Raw genomic sequence first — 15611 nt, 5'->3', positions numbered from 1 at the left:
ATTAAGATTATATAGAATATTTAACCTTTTTTTTAACAATTACCTTTATTTGTCTCAACAACCATGTGTAAAAAAAGAAACTATAATTTTGTAAATTTTTATTTTCGTATTGTTTTAAATATCTACACCTCAATTTACAACAACCATACAATACAGATACTCAACTTAGAACATAATGATCACATAAAAAAATCAAATTTTCGCAACTTCGCGTGTCATACAACTTTAAAATTTAATTAATAGAATACAATAGAAAAGATCACTTCTATTATGAGTTTTACAGCTCTAAACTATATACATTGGGAAAATATTAATTTTCCACTACATACTTTTACTCTATTTCATAACAATCATATTTCTTAAGTCTACTAAAAAAGCCAAAAAGTAAACATTAAATTTACTATTTTTAATGCGTATATTTTCCCATACATGTAAAAAATTATATAATATACCATATTATATCTATTTATAGTCAAATTTGAAGATTCTACGTACTTAGGTAGTAGTACCACAACCATGCTAACTATTAATATTTATTTGTTTTACTGTCCTAGAAGAAGAACACAGTAATTTAATTTTATTTTCATTTAACATAGTCAGTATAATTTTACAAATACTCTAAAGTAGTGTTACTTATGGCACCACGAGCTTACAGCATAATAGTATATATTTACATTTATTTCTAGAAAAATATATTTATACAGCGTAATGGCTAGTATAATGAACTTATTTGAGTTGTATTAGAAAGATATAAATTATCTAGTGGATAATGGACATATACTTCAATGGCAGTAATTAAAACCATTACCTATGTATATATGATACATATCTTAGAAATGGAAGACATTGGACTATTATTATTCAATAACATATTTTCAACTTTATATAAATGCAAAATAAACAATTAAAAATAATGTAGATCTTAGATATCATATACGATTAGCTTTCTATCTTTAACACTTACTATTATTTTAAACATACTATTTGCATTCTCCACCCGTACTTAAGCTCTACAAAATATTAATTATCTGTGGAAATTATATCACAATATTTTAATGTAGGTAGATAGTGTTTAACTTTCCTCTTCGTCCAAGTTTAGAATCATTAAGTACAAAAACTATTAAAATTGACTATTGCATAATTTTATTTTCAGTAGTTGTAGGAACAATAAAGTAAACTTTTAAAACTAAATGTAAACCTAGCTTACCAATGTTACGAAAATCACATTTTTTTCTATAATTAATCCAATGACATAGTACCCCTAAGTTAACATATTATGACTGGAAGTGACTATGATTTGAAGTTAAATCAACTTTCTAACACTATCACATTAAATGTTAGGTACTTAAATGCTAAAGATAATAGTTGGTACAACATTCGACAAAAAGGAACAAAAGAGAATCTTCAAAACAAAACATTTAGCCCTTCGTCTACTTTATATTTAAATTAATAATATAATATAATTTAATGTGTATATCAGAAGAATTGTGTTGGTTATGTCATTTATCTATTTGTCTGTGTTAAAGATTGACATACTATACATATATTAAAGTTATTACAAAATAAAAGCGTAATTTATTGCCTTCCCCCGATATACAAAGAAATCTTCTTTAATCGGAATACAAATGAAATATTGAAATCGCTTACGTAATTTTGGTCAGACTGTTACTGTTTTTACTTAAAAAAATATATTTTCATTTGCATTATTGCGAATACATATTTTAATTGAAATGTTTGTCAAATCCTTCAATCATGAAATAAGTCAAATTTCCAAATAATACGTTTTTTTACTAAAATTTACTTTGGTCCCGTATTAACAATTTTGCTACGACCGCCATTTTAAGAATTTTAATTTTTTTTGTGCATTTGTCAAGCAAAATTGAATCTTAAAAATAAAGAGGTAGATTTTAATTTCAAGATAACAACTAGAGCTGGAAAAATATAATTATATTTCTTAAGATAAATCAAATTTTGTATATTTCAGTGCAATGCCTCTGCCTATTGATTGCTAATTTTAAGACTAGAGGCAAAAAAGTAGCACGCAGGGCTTACTATTAATGAAAACTATGTACACATAAATCCTTAGACTACACGCGCAGTGAGTAATACCTGCGTTGAACACGTGCATTTGTCAGTCTTAGTATCAGTCCTCAACCACGGATGCACCGTCGTATTCTTGTAGTTTATAGTATTTTCGTACTAATGCACCGTAATTAAAACAAATTTCCCTCGCCGAAATGCTGGCTAGGATACACGCTTCTGGATTATTTAAAAATGCACGTCTCGGACGTCAGTTGGGGTGGCGGCATTACTGTGAGCCTTGTCCTGGGTCGGAGGTGGCGTCCACCCCGCCGCCTCCCGGCCTTGTCCGTTTGGGGCAGAAACGACACGTTCTTCAATTAGGTTTTGCACCATCTCTTCAATTTGTTCAAGGCACGTTTGAAGACAATCCTACAATAAACAATGAAAATTACGTTAATGAATAATATGAAATAATGATAAGGATTAAGTAGTTATAATTATTTGTCTCAATATGAAATAACATGATATGATTATTTACCAGGTCAATCCCAGTTAATTCATGTAAACGCGGAAGATGTCCGTCTAATCCTAGGCCACGTAGTGCAGCAGCGATGCTGCAGGAAGCCAGAGTGCTAGCGGGGTACAAGGTGAACTCATAATCTGTAACAAGCGAAATATAATTTAACAAATTATAAGTAAAGATATCGGTAACTGAAAATTGTAATGTTAATTGAAATTTCCTGTTGCAATCTACTATGTAGTAGCATTGTTAACCACGCTACAAATACGATTAAAATAACATATGAACGCTTTGCCAGCGTATCAGTGCAAAAGCAGGTCACGCACGCTTTGACAATGTGCAAGTGTATGTGGAGCGGATGTGAACAAATCTATTCCATAAAATTCCATGATTACTTCAGTGTTCATGTAGAATGTAAGAAATTGGTGTGACAGCGACTTGCGGCTACAGAGCGCGAGTGCGAATACATTAGCGCGTAGAGGCTACACACGTATCCGATAATGTAATGCTCTTTTCTCCTTCCCGCAGGTTGTTGGTCCCTTTCTGGAGAGTGTAGCCTCAAAGGAGCCGGCATCCGCCCTCGCGCCCGCATTCCATAGCCCGCGCCCGTTTTACTGGAATATTTCTCACGGACTTGCTTTGGCAAAACCATTATACGTATACAGATACCTCTTAAAAAGGCTCTACCGTGGACCGATTTGGGCCTGAACAGCTCGAGTTGTATTGAACAACCTGTATTTGTACCGTAAAATAATTGGCATGTAATTAAACGTGAGGAGAAATTTCTAGACGTAAAGATAATATAAAGTACTACCATCGATTCGACAATCGATACGATGTTAATCAATAAAATATCGTTTTTAAGGTATTGTGAGAAATAACAGCAAAGTTATTTCATATATTTTAAATACTTCATTTATATTCAAGTACAAACATTTTATCATTTTGCATACCGCAATGCTTATTTTTATTTGAAACGATAACATAACAGGAAAATCAGCAGAATGACCTTGGAGGGCGAATGCGTTTAAATTGGATATCTGTTTGCTATTTACATACTTCACTAGTATATGTATTAAATTTATTTATATTTCAATTATTAAGAATAATAATAGATAATACCAGGTAAGTATTCAAAGAGCTCAATTCATCATTAAGTAGGTATATTCCATTATACTGAGGGAATGTATGGATACCAAATACTCTTTCAGCATCATTTAAGATTTTTTGTGGCGGCGTACTCGAGATAAAAGGTACGAGTAGGGAAGAACAAAACGAATGAAATGAAACAACGAGAGCGGCCGCTCATTGGAAGCATTTGCATAATCTGATATTAATCAAACATCGAAGCCCTACCGCTTTTACCGCGCGACGACCGGTTCGACTATTGCAACGGACAATGTGTCAGACTAAGCAATAAAAAATTAATAATACCCCATTTCAGCTAACAGATTTAAGATTACAAAACATTAAACAAAATGTCATAACTTTGTGGAAATATAGTTAAAACAATATAGCTTTTGGTAAATACAAACAAAAAAAAGGAGGAATAACGTCTGGTATTATAATACAATAAATGCATATATTACGGAATATGAAATATATAATTCATACAAAAGCATAGAGGTGTAAGCGTGAGCCTAACAACGATGACATAATCGTCTTATTATCCTTGAACGTGAAGTGTAGGTACCAATAGACGTGGAGACGGTGCGGGCGGGCGCCACGACGTTCAGAGTCTATTCGCAAGGTGAATGATCTCGCGAGGCCGCGCCGGTAGTACATGTATGTACGTAATGCTCACCGGAACAAATAGGTGTTCTCCGCACCTATGTTTCTACGTTCCCCGTCTGTCTAACCACTCAAACCTACCTAAATGTGAGACCGCCCGACACATACTCGTACCTGTCCGATAAGATACCTGTCTCCACGTAATCGAAGCCGCCAGTCGTTGCTTCAACTTGTCTGAACATATTCTTTATAACGGTCGTTAATCAGGCAAAGGTACTTGAAACGTTTAGAACTTATCTTAAAGTGCTAAAGGCAAATTATATTATTTGTCAAAAATGGTTTCACAGTAATAGTTACTTTTATAATAAAACATTACTTTAATATCTTTGGTAAGCTACAATTTCAAAAGAAAAATTTGAACGATTTAAATAATGATACATAATGTAGGTCTGAGCGATATAACGAATGGTACCTGAGAATGCTACGAGTTCGAAAGCCACTTAAGTATTATATTTTATTTTTTAATTTATCACGACGAATATGTGATCGTTACATTACATATGAAGCAACACACGAGTGATTTGGACCCCTATAATTTATATTTTTTTAAGAAGGATTTGTAATTTATTTCAGCAAGACTGACGACAAACGAAGAATATAATATGTTGAATTAGCCACTGCGTGACATGTAAGAGATGATATCTGAGGAGTGAGTGAAATAAAAGAACTGTAGCGTGAACTTCACCGACAAAAAAAACAACGAAAGCGGCGGCGAACAACAAAAACCGTTGCACAAAAACATATGATCCCAGAGGGATACGGGGGGTCTGAAGGGTGCGGGGAGAAGTCCTGAGGCGTGCTGGAATGCGCTCGGGCGAGCGGCGTGGGAGGCGCCGCCGCCGGCGCGAGCGCACCACACACACGCGCCCTCGCCCTCACTCTACCCTCACTGTAAACAAACCTATTCACATCTCACCGCCTCCCCGGTGCTTGCGCCCACTTTTCTTATCTTCTCTACAATAAAGGAATGTACATGAAATTTGTCCGAAATTGCCAAAAAAATCTATACATTGATAAATCTATAAATGTTACACATTTAAATAGGTTTAAATTGTCCTTTGTATAATACGTATTCACACTGAATATGTATTACACAGATATTCTTGAATACTGACGATACTTAGAAAAACTCCTACGCTGTAGTGGTAGCGAACGCTTAAAGGAATAAAATGATAGAAAGGTCAAAATTTTCGAAATCAGATCAATAGAGGTAGATCAGAACAATCATAATATTATATCTTCTAGATGTGAAGTCCAGTGACATATAATATAATACACATGGCAAACTAAGCGGACCCAGTGCGACATTGTCGTGACGTGACGTGGTATCGAGATGCTAATTACTGTCTACCACCGCAAACGAAACGTTTCAAAGTTAGTTGTGACTAACGTTTAGTAAGGCATGTAGCTTATTAACTTATGTATATACCTATACTCAAATTGCTAGCTAATGTATACCAACATAATTACTCAAAAATAATTTTACGAGTTGTGATCTATATTCTTAAAAAAGGATATTAAAAAATATAACATACCTCTAGCTGCCAGCGCAATGAATGTCTGAGCGTGCCTATGAACCATTCCCGTGTTGACATGTCCTCGTAGAGGCAACCGGGACAACAGCAGCGGCAAGAAGTCGTGCGCTGTCACGCCAGCAACGTCCCACTTCAACTTGGATAGCACCAACAACTCCCAGCTCTGTTGACAAAACGAATATGTTTAATATTAATTAAATAGTAAAAAATATCCTAATCATAACCTCGATTTAAATCAACGTTTCCAAATATGAAATATATATGAAGAGCGTAGTTGTTTGCTATAATATTTTAGTAAAACTTGTACGATACGCCTGTTTGAGTTTATAATTGGTGAAAGAAAGCGTTGATCGTTTGGGGACAATAATGTTGCATTCCAGCCACGACATCCGTTGTAATCGTAAACATGCCGTTTTGCTCGACTTCCCGGAACAACGCGTAGGTAGTCCCCGAGTCCTAGATATCGTTATGTGATCAAGCTACTTATCCATGTTTTTTATAAAATAAAAATGGATAATATCAAATAATGTTTTATACTGTATTCAGATTTTAATAAAATTTTATTAGAATATTGTATCAATTTTATTACCAAGTTACATTTACGCTTGGACCTTGGAATAATAGTGCAAAAACTTCTTCAAAAATATGACACCCCGTCTTATTGCCTCTTCTGGTGACAGGAGTGCTGGTTAATTTTTCGCTCAGAGAATCGGAATTGCGATTTAAAGGGGAAACGCTGCTAGCGTTATTGCCACCAATCCAATCGGCCACGATATGTACAGTAACAATTTTTATTTGTTAAATACAACGTTAAGGCTTTAATGTAGTTACATTACAAAATAAAATAAAAATATGCAATATTTGGGTTAAAATGTTATTAACAACTATAACAAAACCATAATCTTCTTAGTATGTCTGACCTAGATTAAATAATTACCAAGTGTAATACAGCCCCTATAAGTAACGGTAGCGATATGAATGGCTAATTTTATGAATAACTTGATTATATTGTAGTCACATAAATGCATACAAGTAAAGGCGATGCATGGCCGTTGACAGATAATACTCGATGTTTACTTAACTCAAAGGCGGGGTCGGACGCAGAGGCAAAAGTTAACTATTTTATCATTAACGATTTTATCTTTTACTCTCAATACATTAAAGCTCAAACTCAAGTAACAAAAAAAAACCTTAGGACCTATCAGTTATTGATAAGAATAGCTTGTGAATGAATGAAGTCTCATCACTGGGACTCGCACGATATAGTATCGTGTAACAGACGGTTCACTTCATGATATTTAAGCATCAACCTTCTATGAAGTTAAATGGATAAATATAATTTATAAGAACAATAATACGTTTCGAAGATATAAAGAAAAGGTGTTCGACAGTAGTTACCATGACAGTGTTATGCGGGTCGACCGCGAACTGAAAAGATTCCGTATCTCTTTTGGATTGGGGTCTTTGAAAAGCTTCGAAAACAATGAGCTCATAAACTATTCACCGCAAAATTTGCTGCCATGATGAAAACTGATATGTAGATGATCTAGACTTTTTATTCAACAATGATATATGAGAAATACTTTATTATAATTTGTTCAACTGTATGTACTTGAACTCGTGCAGGATGTGAGAAACTGGCAGGGAACTTGCGACGTGCGGAATGCCATAACGTAAATTTATGGATGGTGTTCATTAGAGAAGCATGCAAGGCGGTCTGGCCGTGGCGGCAGCAGTTATCGAACCGCGTTACAGCCAATAAAGTGAGCTATGCAAACAGCCCTCGCCCGCGACACATTCTGAATTCCACGGTTGGTTCCCATGCTTTATCCAATTTCATTGAACAGTGCGACTACGCTATATTACAGTCGAGCGATAAATGTAGTGCCATGTCGCCCCAAAGTAACACGAAATATTTAGAATAAAGTAGAATCCTTAAACCAATTTCGGTAATTCGACAATCAAATTCTTTATATCAATGTTCGTTCTCCTACTTTTCACATTGATATGACTAACACAATCCCATCAATCGGAAGAGTATCAAGATGGCATGAATGCTTAAGTTACCTTGGGTATATTCTAAGCAACGTGATATGCATACTATAGTAAGTCTTACATAACAACATATTATAGCGGCAAATTCCTGTAAATTGATATAGTTGCTGAATAGACTTAGATGTTTAACTAGCATTTAAATTGGTAAAAAAGTAGTATTTATAATAAAACTGTTTTCAATTTCTATTTTATATTCATTTTATATCCGAAGCTAAAAATGTAATCTATAGCTTTGAGGTTACATGTCGTACATTTTTTAACCACAAAAATTCAACTTTTATAACTGCATGGCAAATGCCCGCATATAGAGTGCTATTCAAAGGGTAACTTTAAATTTTATTACCTTTGAGGGATTTAATAGCAATATTTACAATTATAGTGACGGAGAGAAATAAATTCGTGTTTTAATTTTTCTTTATAACGTTGATTACTTTATCAAGATTGAATTGAAATTTAATATTTTTAAGCCGACTATTTTTAGCAATAAGCGGGTGAAATATTAACGACGATGTTATTGTTGCATCAAGTGATGATTATAATAATGTTTAATGGCTACAGTCGGCGAAGTCTTTGGCAAACATCAGTGTAGACGAGGCCATATCTTGATTGGAATGCGACTGGTTCTTGTCACCCCTTCCCCTCTACTCTTCCCAATACTCCGGCGACTGTACTCGTGGGAAATAATAAGAAGAAAGTATAATGGAAATGGAATAACCAAACAGAACAAAGACCTTTTTATTTTAACATTCTGTTACGTATTTATTTTGAAAATAAAGAGGACAAAAGGGCCCAAGAATTTATAGGAAATCTATAGGCATAGGTTTTCGTTTGAGCTAGCGGGAGATATTTTATTTGCACCGGAAACAAAGGCGTGAGTTCGACAAATATCATTCGCCATTTAACTGAGAACTTCTTTGTGTGCTTTAATGCGCAAAAAATCCTATTTGTAATTTGCATATTGGAGAATGCATTGTTTAATATTAAATAGAATTTCCTTATTGGCGAATAAGGAAATCGGAATATTACAATTATTAAATATTGCCAATATTGTTACAACTACATAGGTATGTATAGCTTTCCAAAGCTAATATACAACTAACCTAATTTAACATTAATAAAAATTATTAATGGTGTTTTTTTTAATGTTGACTTATATTTTCAGGTGTTGTTTGTTTAAATAAATACGGACGCATAATTTTGTTTCTAAATATTGTTTTTATTTTGAGTATGAATGATAGAATCCAGTGCTCTTTGAACTCTTATTTCTTTATCATGAACTGCGTAAGATAAAATTGCTATAAGCAATATTGGTGCCGGTCTCTGATAACATTTTATATTTATACTATACTTTCGCAAAACTATCTTACAATGCATATTTTTTTATAATTATCAATGAACGGTTCCGATGAATATAGGCGGCAATCTTAAGTAATTCTCATTAAAGAAAGACAGACGAGTTGTGTTATTGAATTTTCTTTTGACAAAGCTGTACGACGGCTCATAAATTAATGCTTCAATTATAATAAACGTACTGTGGATGTGAGAATGCACAGGTTTTATGATCGGGCAAAGAGCGCGGGAACCCTACAGGGTTCCCGCGCTCTTAATACATTAAGACTGGCACGGATGCCGGAGCGTGCTTAGTCTTTTTGCTTATTTCTACCCCGGTTTGCTATGAGTTTCACAATCAAAGTTATAACTCCGGCTCTTGCGAGTAGAGCATACATTGAGGTAATATCGTAATCATTAAAAGCTATCTATTTTTAATATGCGCTATTAGCATAAAATATTAGTTGGTATGTAGGGGGTTACGGTTGTAGCCTCCTATCCGACACACTTGGATGAACTCCCATAAGATGAGCATAATTTTATATGCATCGAGTGTGACGGCGCCGTTATTACAGGTTAAGCTATTATTTTTTTTTTAATATTCACATGTAGACGATAACCGTATAGTCAATATAAATGTTTTTATATAGCAAATATTTTACTTGCTCAAAACTACCTGTCTACGAATATACGTAGAGGCGCTACGACATTGCTACGAATCGTATAGACAATTATAATTTTATGAATGCGAGGTTAAAGTATTTCATAAACTATAATTAAAGATTGTTTGTTGTTCTTTATATTGTTCCTAAAAAAGGGTAATATTTCTTTAATAAATATAAAGCAGCTTTTAAAAGTAAGAAATTAGAAAATATGTGTTTGGGATCATGTGTATATAAAAGATTCAATATAATATATTACACAGCAATACAAGTAAGTACACATCAAAATTCCTGTTAAATAATATAATTTTGTATGTAAGATATGATTTAGTCAGCGCTAGATCTTTATTTATGATTGCGTTTCGTGCATCGTGCTCGCTCCCACATCTTAAGGTCGAAACGAGCAACGGCATATGAGCATTCGAATCATTTAAAATAGTTAATTGGATTTGCCATTTATGTGTATCATAATATCAAATAGTTCGCCCTAGTGACGAACAAGCAAATTTAGCGGCGGCCGCGGGCGTGAGAAAAAATAAACAGCGTACTTCGCCTGTAATTGGCCTGATTGAAACGCGCTTCTCGTTCGGCAGTGTTTCCGAGAAGGCTGTCGGCTCGTTAGGGGACACTGTCCGCAGGGCAGCCCTCCTCCCAGACCGCTCCCTACCGCATTCTTCATCAACCAGAACGATCTTGCTCTAATCGTTTTTTCATTACAACAAAACACAATGAGGTAATCTTTTATGAAATTTCGTTACGGAGACATTTTATATGTCTTTGAATACTAAAATATTTGGTATAAGTTTTATAATATCAGTTTCCTAGTTGAGACGGAGCAGGAAACATTTTTTGAGGCCTTTGCAAGTTAAGGGGAAAGAACAAGTGTCATTGAATGCATTTTACAAAAAAAAACAGGTCAAGTAAATGTGACGCACAAAGATGTACGGTGCACTTATTATCTACTGAATGAGTGGCGCTTGGGGCCCCGTCGGGTGGACGCGACGCGCCCGAAATGCAACAGACATCGACTCAGTGTAATATAATATAAATAGCAAAAAATATTCCCTCTGTTCTTTCATTCAAATAAAAATAATAATAATTTGACAATATTATAAATTTTAACAATCCAAATAAATGTTATTAATTAATTACCTAACAAAAATTAAGTCTGCCTAACCTGTGAATATATAACTGTATATAAAATAACGTAATTTAAACTAATGGTAATGATAACAAAGACATACTGCCAATTTACGCTAACACGCTGATACAATGTGAGCTATTTCGAAAGTAAATGAATGCCAACGCCCTTAGGAATTAAGACCCATACACGGTACTAGACTACATTCACAAATGTAGAAATCACACATTGCACTTTAAATTAGTGCTCAAGAATATGATAAAGATGTATACAAAATAAATCATAAAATCAATTATGAATTGCTTCATCGTTAAAATAAGTGTAATCGCATCGTATAATATTATTACTCTCTAGACCACAGAACTAATTACGCTCAACTGTGTCATTGTCTACGTCTTAAGACAAAATATTTTGAGATTACTATTTTTAAACGTTTATTCATAAGTATCTTTTACCTCTCCTGAATCAAGTGTGACACACGCGTATTTTTGGGGAGATACATTTTTAATAATAATAAGAATAAGCTATATACCTTCTCCTCAAAAAGGGAGAGGAGGCCTTAGCCCAGCAGTGAGTCATTCACAGTCTATTACTTTACTTTTTTACTTTACATTTTTAAAGTATTCATAGTTGTAAACTTCGTAAGACATTATAATTTGGGTTGTCTTAAAAAGTATTTTAAAATGTACGTAAAACCGTTATTAGTGGAATTGAACCGCCATAAATCTGGAATTCCAATCTCTCACGCTCGTTTAGAGGCGAGGTTGTTAGAAATCAGCGGAGTAAAGCGACACGAAAGCGACTGGCAGCTTCTTGAGCGCGCCACGATCGCATCTCCATGCAGCGTGCTTACAGAATAACGTATAAATTTGAACCCAGATATTTATAAAAAATATATTGTTACATATATTGTTACAGTTAGTGTAAATTATATGATGTCCTATTGCAATCTGTTATTTATATAATTCCATTGTTAACAAATCTGAACAGCTAGTTTACTAACGAAACACGTATTAAAATCTTACTTGAAAAACTTCAGTAAAAAAATTGAGCTAAAGATCGATTTTAATACATACTTAAGTCATTTGAATGATGCTATAACATGCCGGATATTTCAATCATTACTTTCAGTACATTTTACACCCCACGAAATATAGTTTAATCACAACAAAAAGTGTGCATGTATCATAACAATGATATAATGTCATAAATATATTATATACTGTTTAACTTACACAGAGATCTGTAAGCGTGATGCTGTTGGCGGTGTAGAACACGAGCAGTTCAGCAGGCAGCCCGCGAGAACTCGGTTCTCGTAGCTTAGAAGCGAGCAGCAAACAGGCGGTCCCCAAAAGTTGTAACTGGCTTTTCCCCACCATACATGTACTCAAAAATCTATCCAAGTACGAAATCGCCAAAGGGAAGACTTCTTCTTGACAACTCTGGTCTTCACACACCTGAAAATGTACCAGTAATCAGTATATTTCATTAAGTGCCGTGTATTCTTAGAAATATCAAAACCGCGGCACACCCAGAGTTTATCATCCGGAATTTCTGATAACCTATATATTTCATAAATTGTAATACATACATATTGCGATAAATACAAAGCGCATTACTTTCCTACTTGTTGAGTTTCTTATCGACAACGGTTATTGAACGTTATTCGGTAAACAGTTTTCAACTTTTAAGTATTTGTAATAAGTAACGGGTACTTGTAATGTACAATTTGCAGTAAATAGTAGAAACAGTATTGGTTTCTTCAGAAAGTTGACGTTATGAAACTAAGTAAATATAGGAATTTATTGAAAGGTACTGGAAGTGAAAGCAGATGACACTGTAATGAACTAGTTATTCAGTAACCGGAGAATGTCACGAGAGCCGTAATTTATCCTCGCATAGTTTCGCACGGTGTAATTCGAGAGCCCGGATTCTGATTCTATTACAGCCTTTAGAAAACATGCGCATCCCATGGCTGTCTCAGCCGAATGTCTCACGCTCATGGACCTGTCAGCTGATTAACGTATGTAACAACGAAACAGGCTATTGTTCTGTTACGAACTTCCTACTTAGCGTTAGCGCACATGCAACGCTCTGTAAACTATGTGACAAAATAAATGCGATATCGTTGTAATGTTTTAAATTCCCGTGTCTAGTGATATACATAGTAACAAAAGAAATGCATTTTTAAATTAGATTTATAGCAAATTTTAAACAGGCAACTGTATTGTTTTTGTTTTCAATCGTTAACTCGGGAAATTATAAATGGTTTTTAATAATATGTGTTATGTATACACTAAGTCGAAGATAAAAAAAAAACATTTAAACAAGTTTAGCAGTTACTGGGGATATCGGTTGTACTTTGAGACTGAACTTGAATGTTAATAATTGTAGTAACGATGTCAGTGACCTCACATCCACGGGAGTTGTTTCGGTCTGCTTGTGCTGAAATTTGGTAGGTATGCAACTGGTTTAGACGACCACGAGGTGTCGGTAAACTCTGTAAAGTAGGAGGCACATGCGCGGTGCGCCGCCATTGCGCTGAATGACGTCAGCAACCGTCGCACTCACTGCCCGAACCCCACGTGGCCGAGCTCGATTTTACAGCTGATTGGTTACGTACGCCCTCAAATTTCTAATCTATTTCTTTATAATAATATTACAATTGCTTTTTAAAATATTAAATATTTACCCGGTCTAAAAGTAATCTATAAGTTTATTTTCGTTATTAAAACGTTAGTTAAAAAACGTTAACTTATAAAAATTGAAATTCTTTATCATATAAAAGCAAGGTGACTTTTCAAATTATTTTAAAAAACGTTAATTTTGTACAATCGTATGTTTGTGTGATATTAACGAAAGATAGTGCGCGTCCGGCGTCAGCTGTGTGCGTGTCAAAATCAGCTGATTATTCAAATAGAACGAGCGAGTCGCATCGGTCGGCGACCGCCTGCGCGTTCCGGCCGGGGGCCCCTCGCGCGCCTCTTCACCCGACTCCCGAGCAAGCGCTATATACCACGACTTTCCAATGACTAAAATACAATACATTTAGGTACCTATTTACTTCAGTAAATTTAACATATAAGTTAACTGCATCAGGTTTAAAATTGTTACAACGATATCAATACAAAAAAATATAGATACACATTTCTCAAAAACATCTTATTATTTGCAATGTTTATACGTATTATAACAAACTTTTATACGAAGAAAACAAAACCTTTTTTTTTAATTCCAATAGGAATCACATTCAAAGATAACGAAAACTTAATCAGCTGATCGTGTAAACAAAAAAAGATTGTGACACTGTTATGCTGGAATCGCTTCAAAATAACGAATTCAAACTAATAAGTTTACCTACAAAATGAAAATATTTGTAACATTTAGATTTCTCATGTAAAGTTGGGTGAGCGAGTGGCGAAAGAGCATACATAAGTCACGGTTATAGCCACTGGTTAAGAGACCCTACACGTGGTTGAGTGGTGAGTAACAAAATGGCGAACGGTCGACGAGGCGGCTAACGAGTGGTGGCCGACCGGGCGGTGTGGGCGCGGCATGCGCGTGCTGCGGATCACACGGGTACGCTCACCTCTAGCATCCACTCGGCGACGAGTCGGCGCATGTGGGGAGTGATCTCGGTCTGCACGGTGCCGAAGTAGTTAGCAGTTACGGCGTAACGCTCCTCGGTGCGCAACAAGTTGTCGAGCACGCGGCGGCGCAGCAGCACCGGGTCGGAGGCAGCAGCGGGCGGCGCCGGCGCCGGCCCGACCCGTGCGCTCTCACCGCTCCCGGGACTCACACGCTCCGCACACAGCAGCTCCATGGCACACCGCACAGCGGCTTATGTTTGGCTCGCTTGCTTCGCGTGTCGCGTTGTAATGTTGTCGCTTACAGCTGATCGAGCGCACCGAGCGGAAGCCGAGCGAATACGTTATGATGCTTCGGCGGCGAGAGCCTGAGTCACAGTGATCGGCGGTTGCCCGTACCCGTACCGACCGGCGAACATATGATCGGCGGGGCGCGGGGCGCGGGGCTACGAGCCGCCTGTGAGGCCCGCACGCAGGTTTCTCCCGATTCGACGTTCGAATAATAATACATAACACGTTTTCTTGCTCGCTCACACACTTTCGTGACTCTTGCCTCTCGTTCTAGTATTTACAAAATGAGATGGATTCCACGGACTGATTATAAAAGTGACCATACGACCACAATACCTATCTGTCGATAGATACCTATTTTAATTATAGATTGGTTACTTATCCTTTTAAATTACCCACAAAGAAATACACACGGTTCACATAATAATCTATAATACCATGTAAGTTCGAGAAATATAAGTATATATATATCAGTTGGTATGGCAGTGCATGTTTCATATAAATATCGAGCTTGAGAGACTAAGCTATTAAAAGATATTAATTAGGGTTATAGAACAATATTTATCTAATTTTGTATATTTTTAAGATAGTATGCACTTAATGGTACCTTGTATAAGATTATAAACGAACTAGTTTGAGTAAATAATTTAATTACTAAGCTGTGTACTGTGTTGATAC

General features: G+C 35.5%; 1 protein-coding gene across 1 annotated transcript; it reads right to left on the bottom strand.

The window, feature by feature from the left end:
* Positions 1 to 83: 83 nt before the first annotated feature.
* On the bottom strand, positions 84 to 15299 carry LOC126781856 (G1/S-specific cyclin-D3). Its single transcript, XM_050506966.1, has 5 exons — positions 14645 to 15299; positions 12291 to 12512; positions 5869 to 6031; positions 2561 to 2682; positions 84 to 2451 (listed from the first exon to the last, which is right to left on the bottom strand). The coding sequence occupies exons 1-5, from the start codon at positions 14876 to 14878 to the stop codon at positions 2269 to 2271; spliced, it is 924 nt and encodes a 307-aa protein (XP_050362923.1). The 5' UTR covers positions 14879 to 15299; the 3' UTR covers positions 84 to 2268.
* Between the last annotated feature and the right edge of the window lie 312 nt (positions 15300 to 15611).

Source organism: Nymphalis io, chromosome 4 (genome assembly GCF_905147045.1).
Source record: "Nymphalis io chromosome 4, ilAglIoxx1.1, whole genome shotgun sequence".
NCBI classification, from domain to species: domain Eukaryota; kingdom Metazoa; phylum Arthropoda; class Insecta; order Lepidoptera; family Nymphalidae; genus Nymphalis; species Nymphalis io.
Note: the sequence above shows the minus strand (reverse complement) of the source record. Positions and strands in the feature narration are given on the sequence as shown.

Coding starts and splice junctions, on each gene's coding strand:
- LOC126781856 (XM_050506966.1), bottom strand. CDS start 14,878: ATGGAGCTGCTGTGTGCGGAGCGTGTGAGTCCCGGGAGCGGTGAGAGC. Junction 12,513..14,644: donor TCGCCGAGTGGATGCTAGAG/GTGAGCGTACCC, acceptor GTACATTTTCAG/GTGTGTGAAGACCAGAGTTG. Junction 6,032..12,290: donor TCACGCTTACAGATCTCTGT/GTAAGTTAAACA, acceptor TTTTGTCAACAG/AGCTGGGAGTTGTTGGTGCT.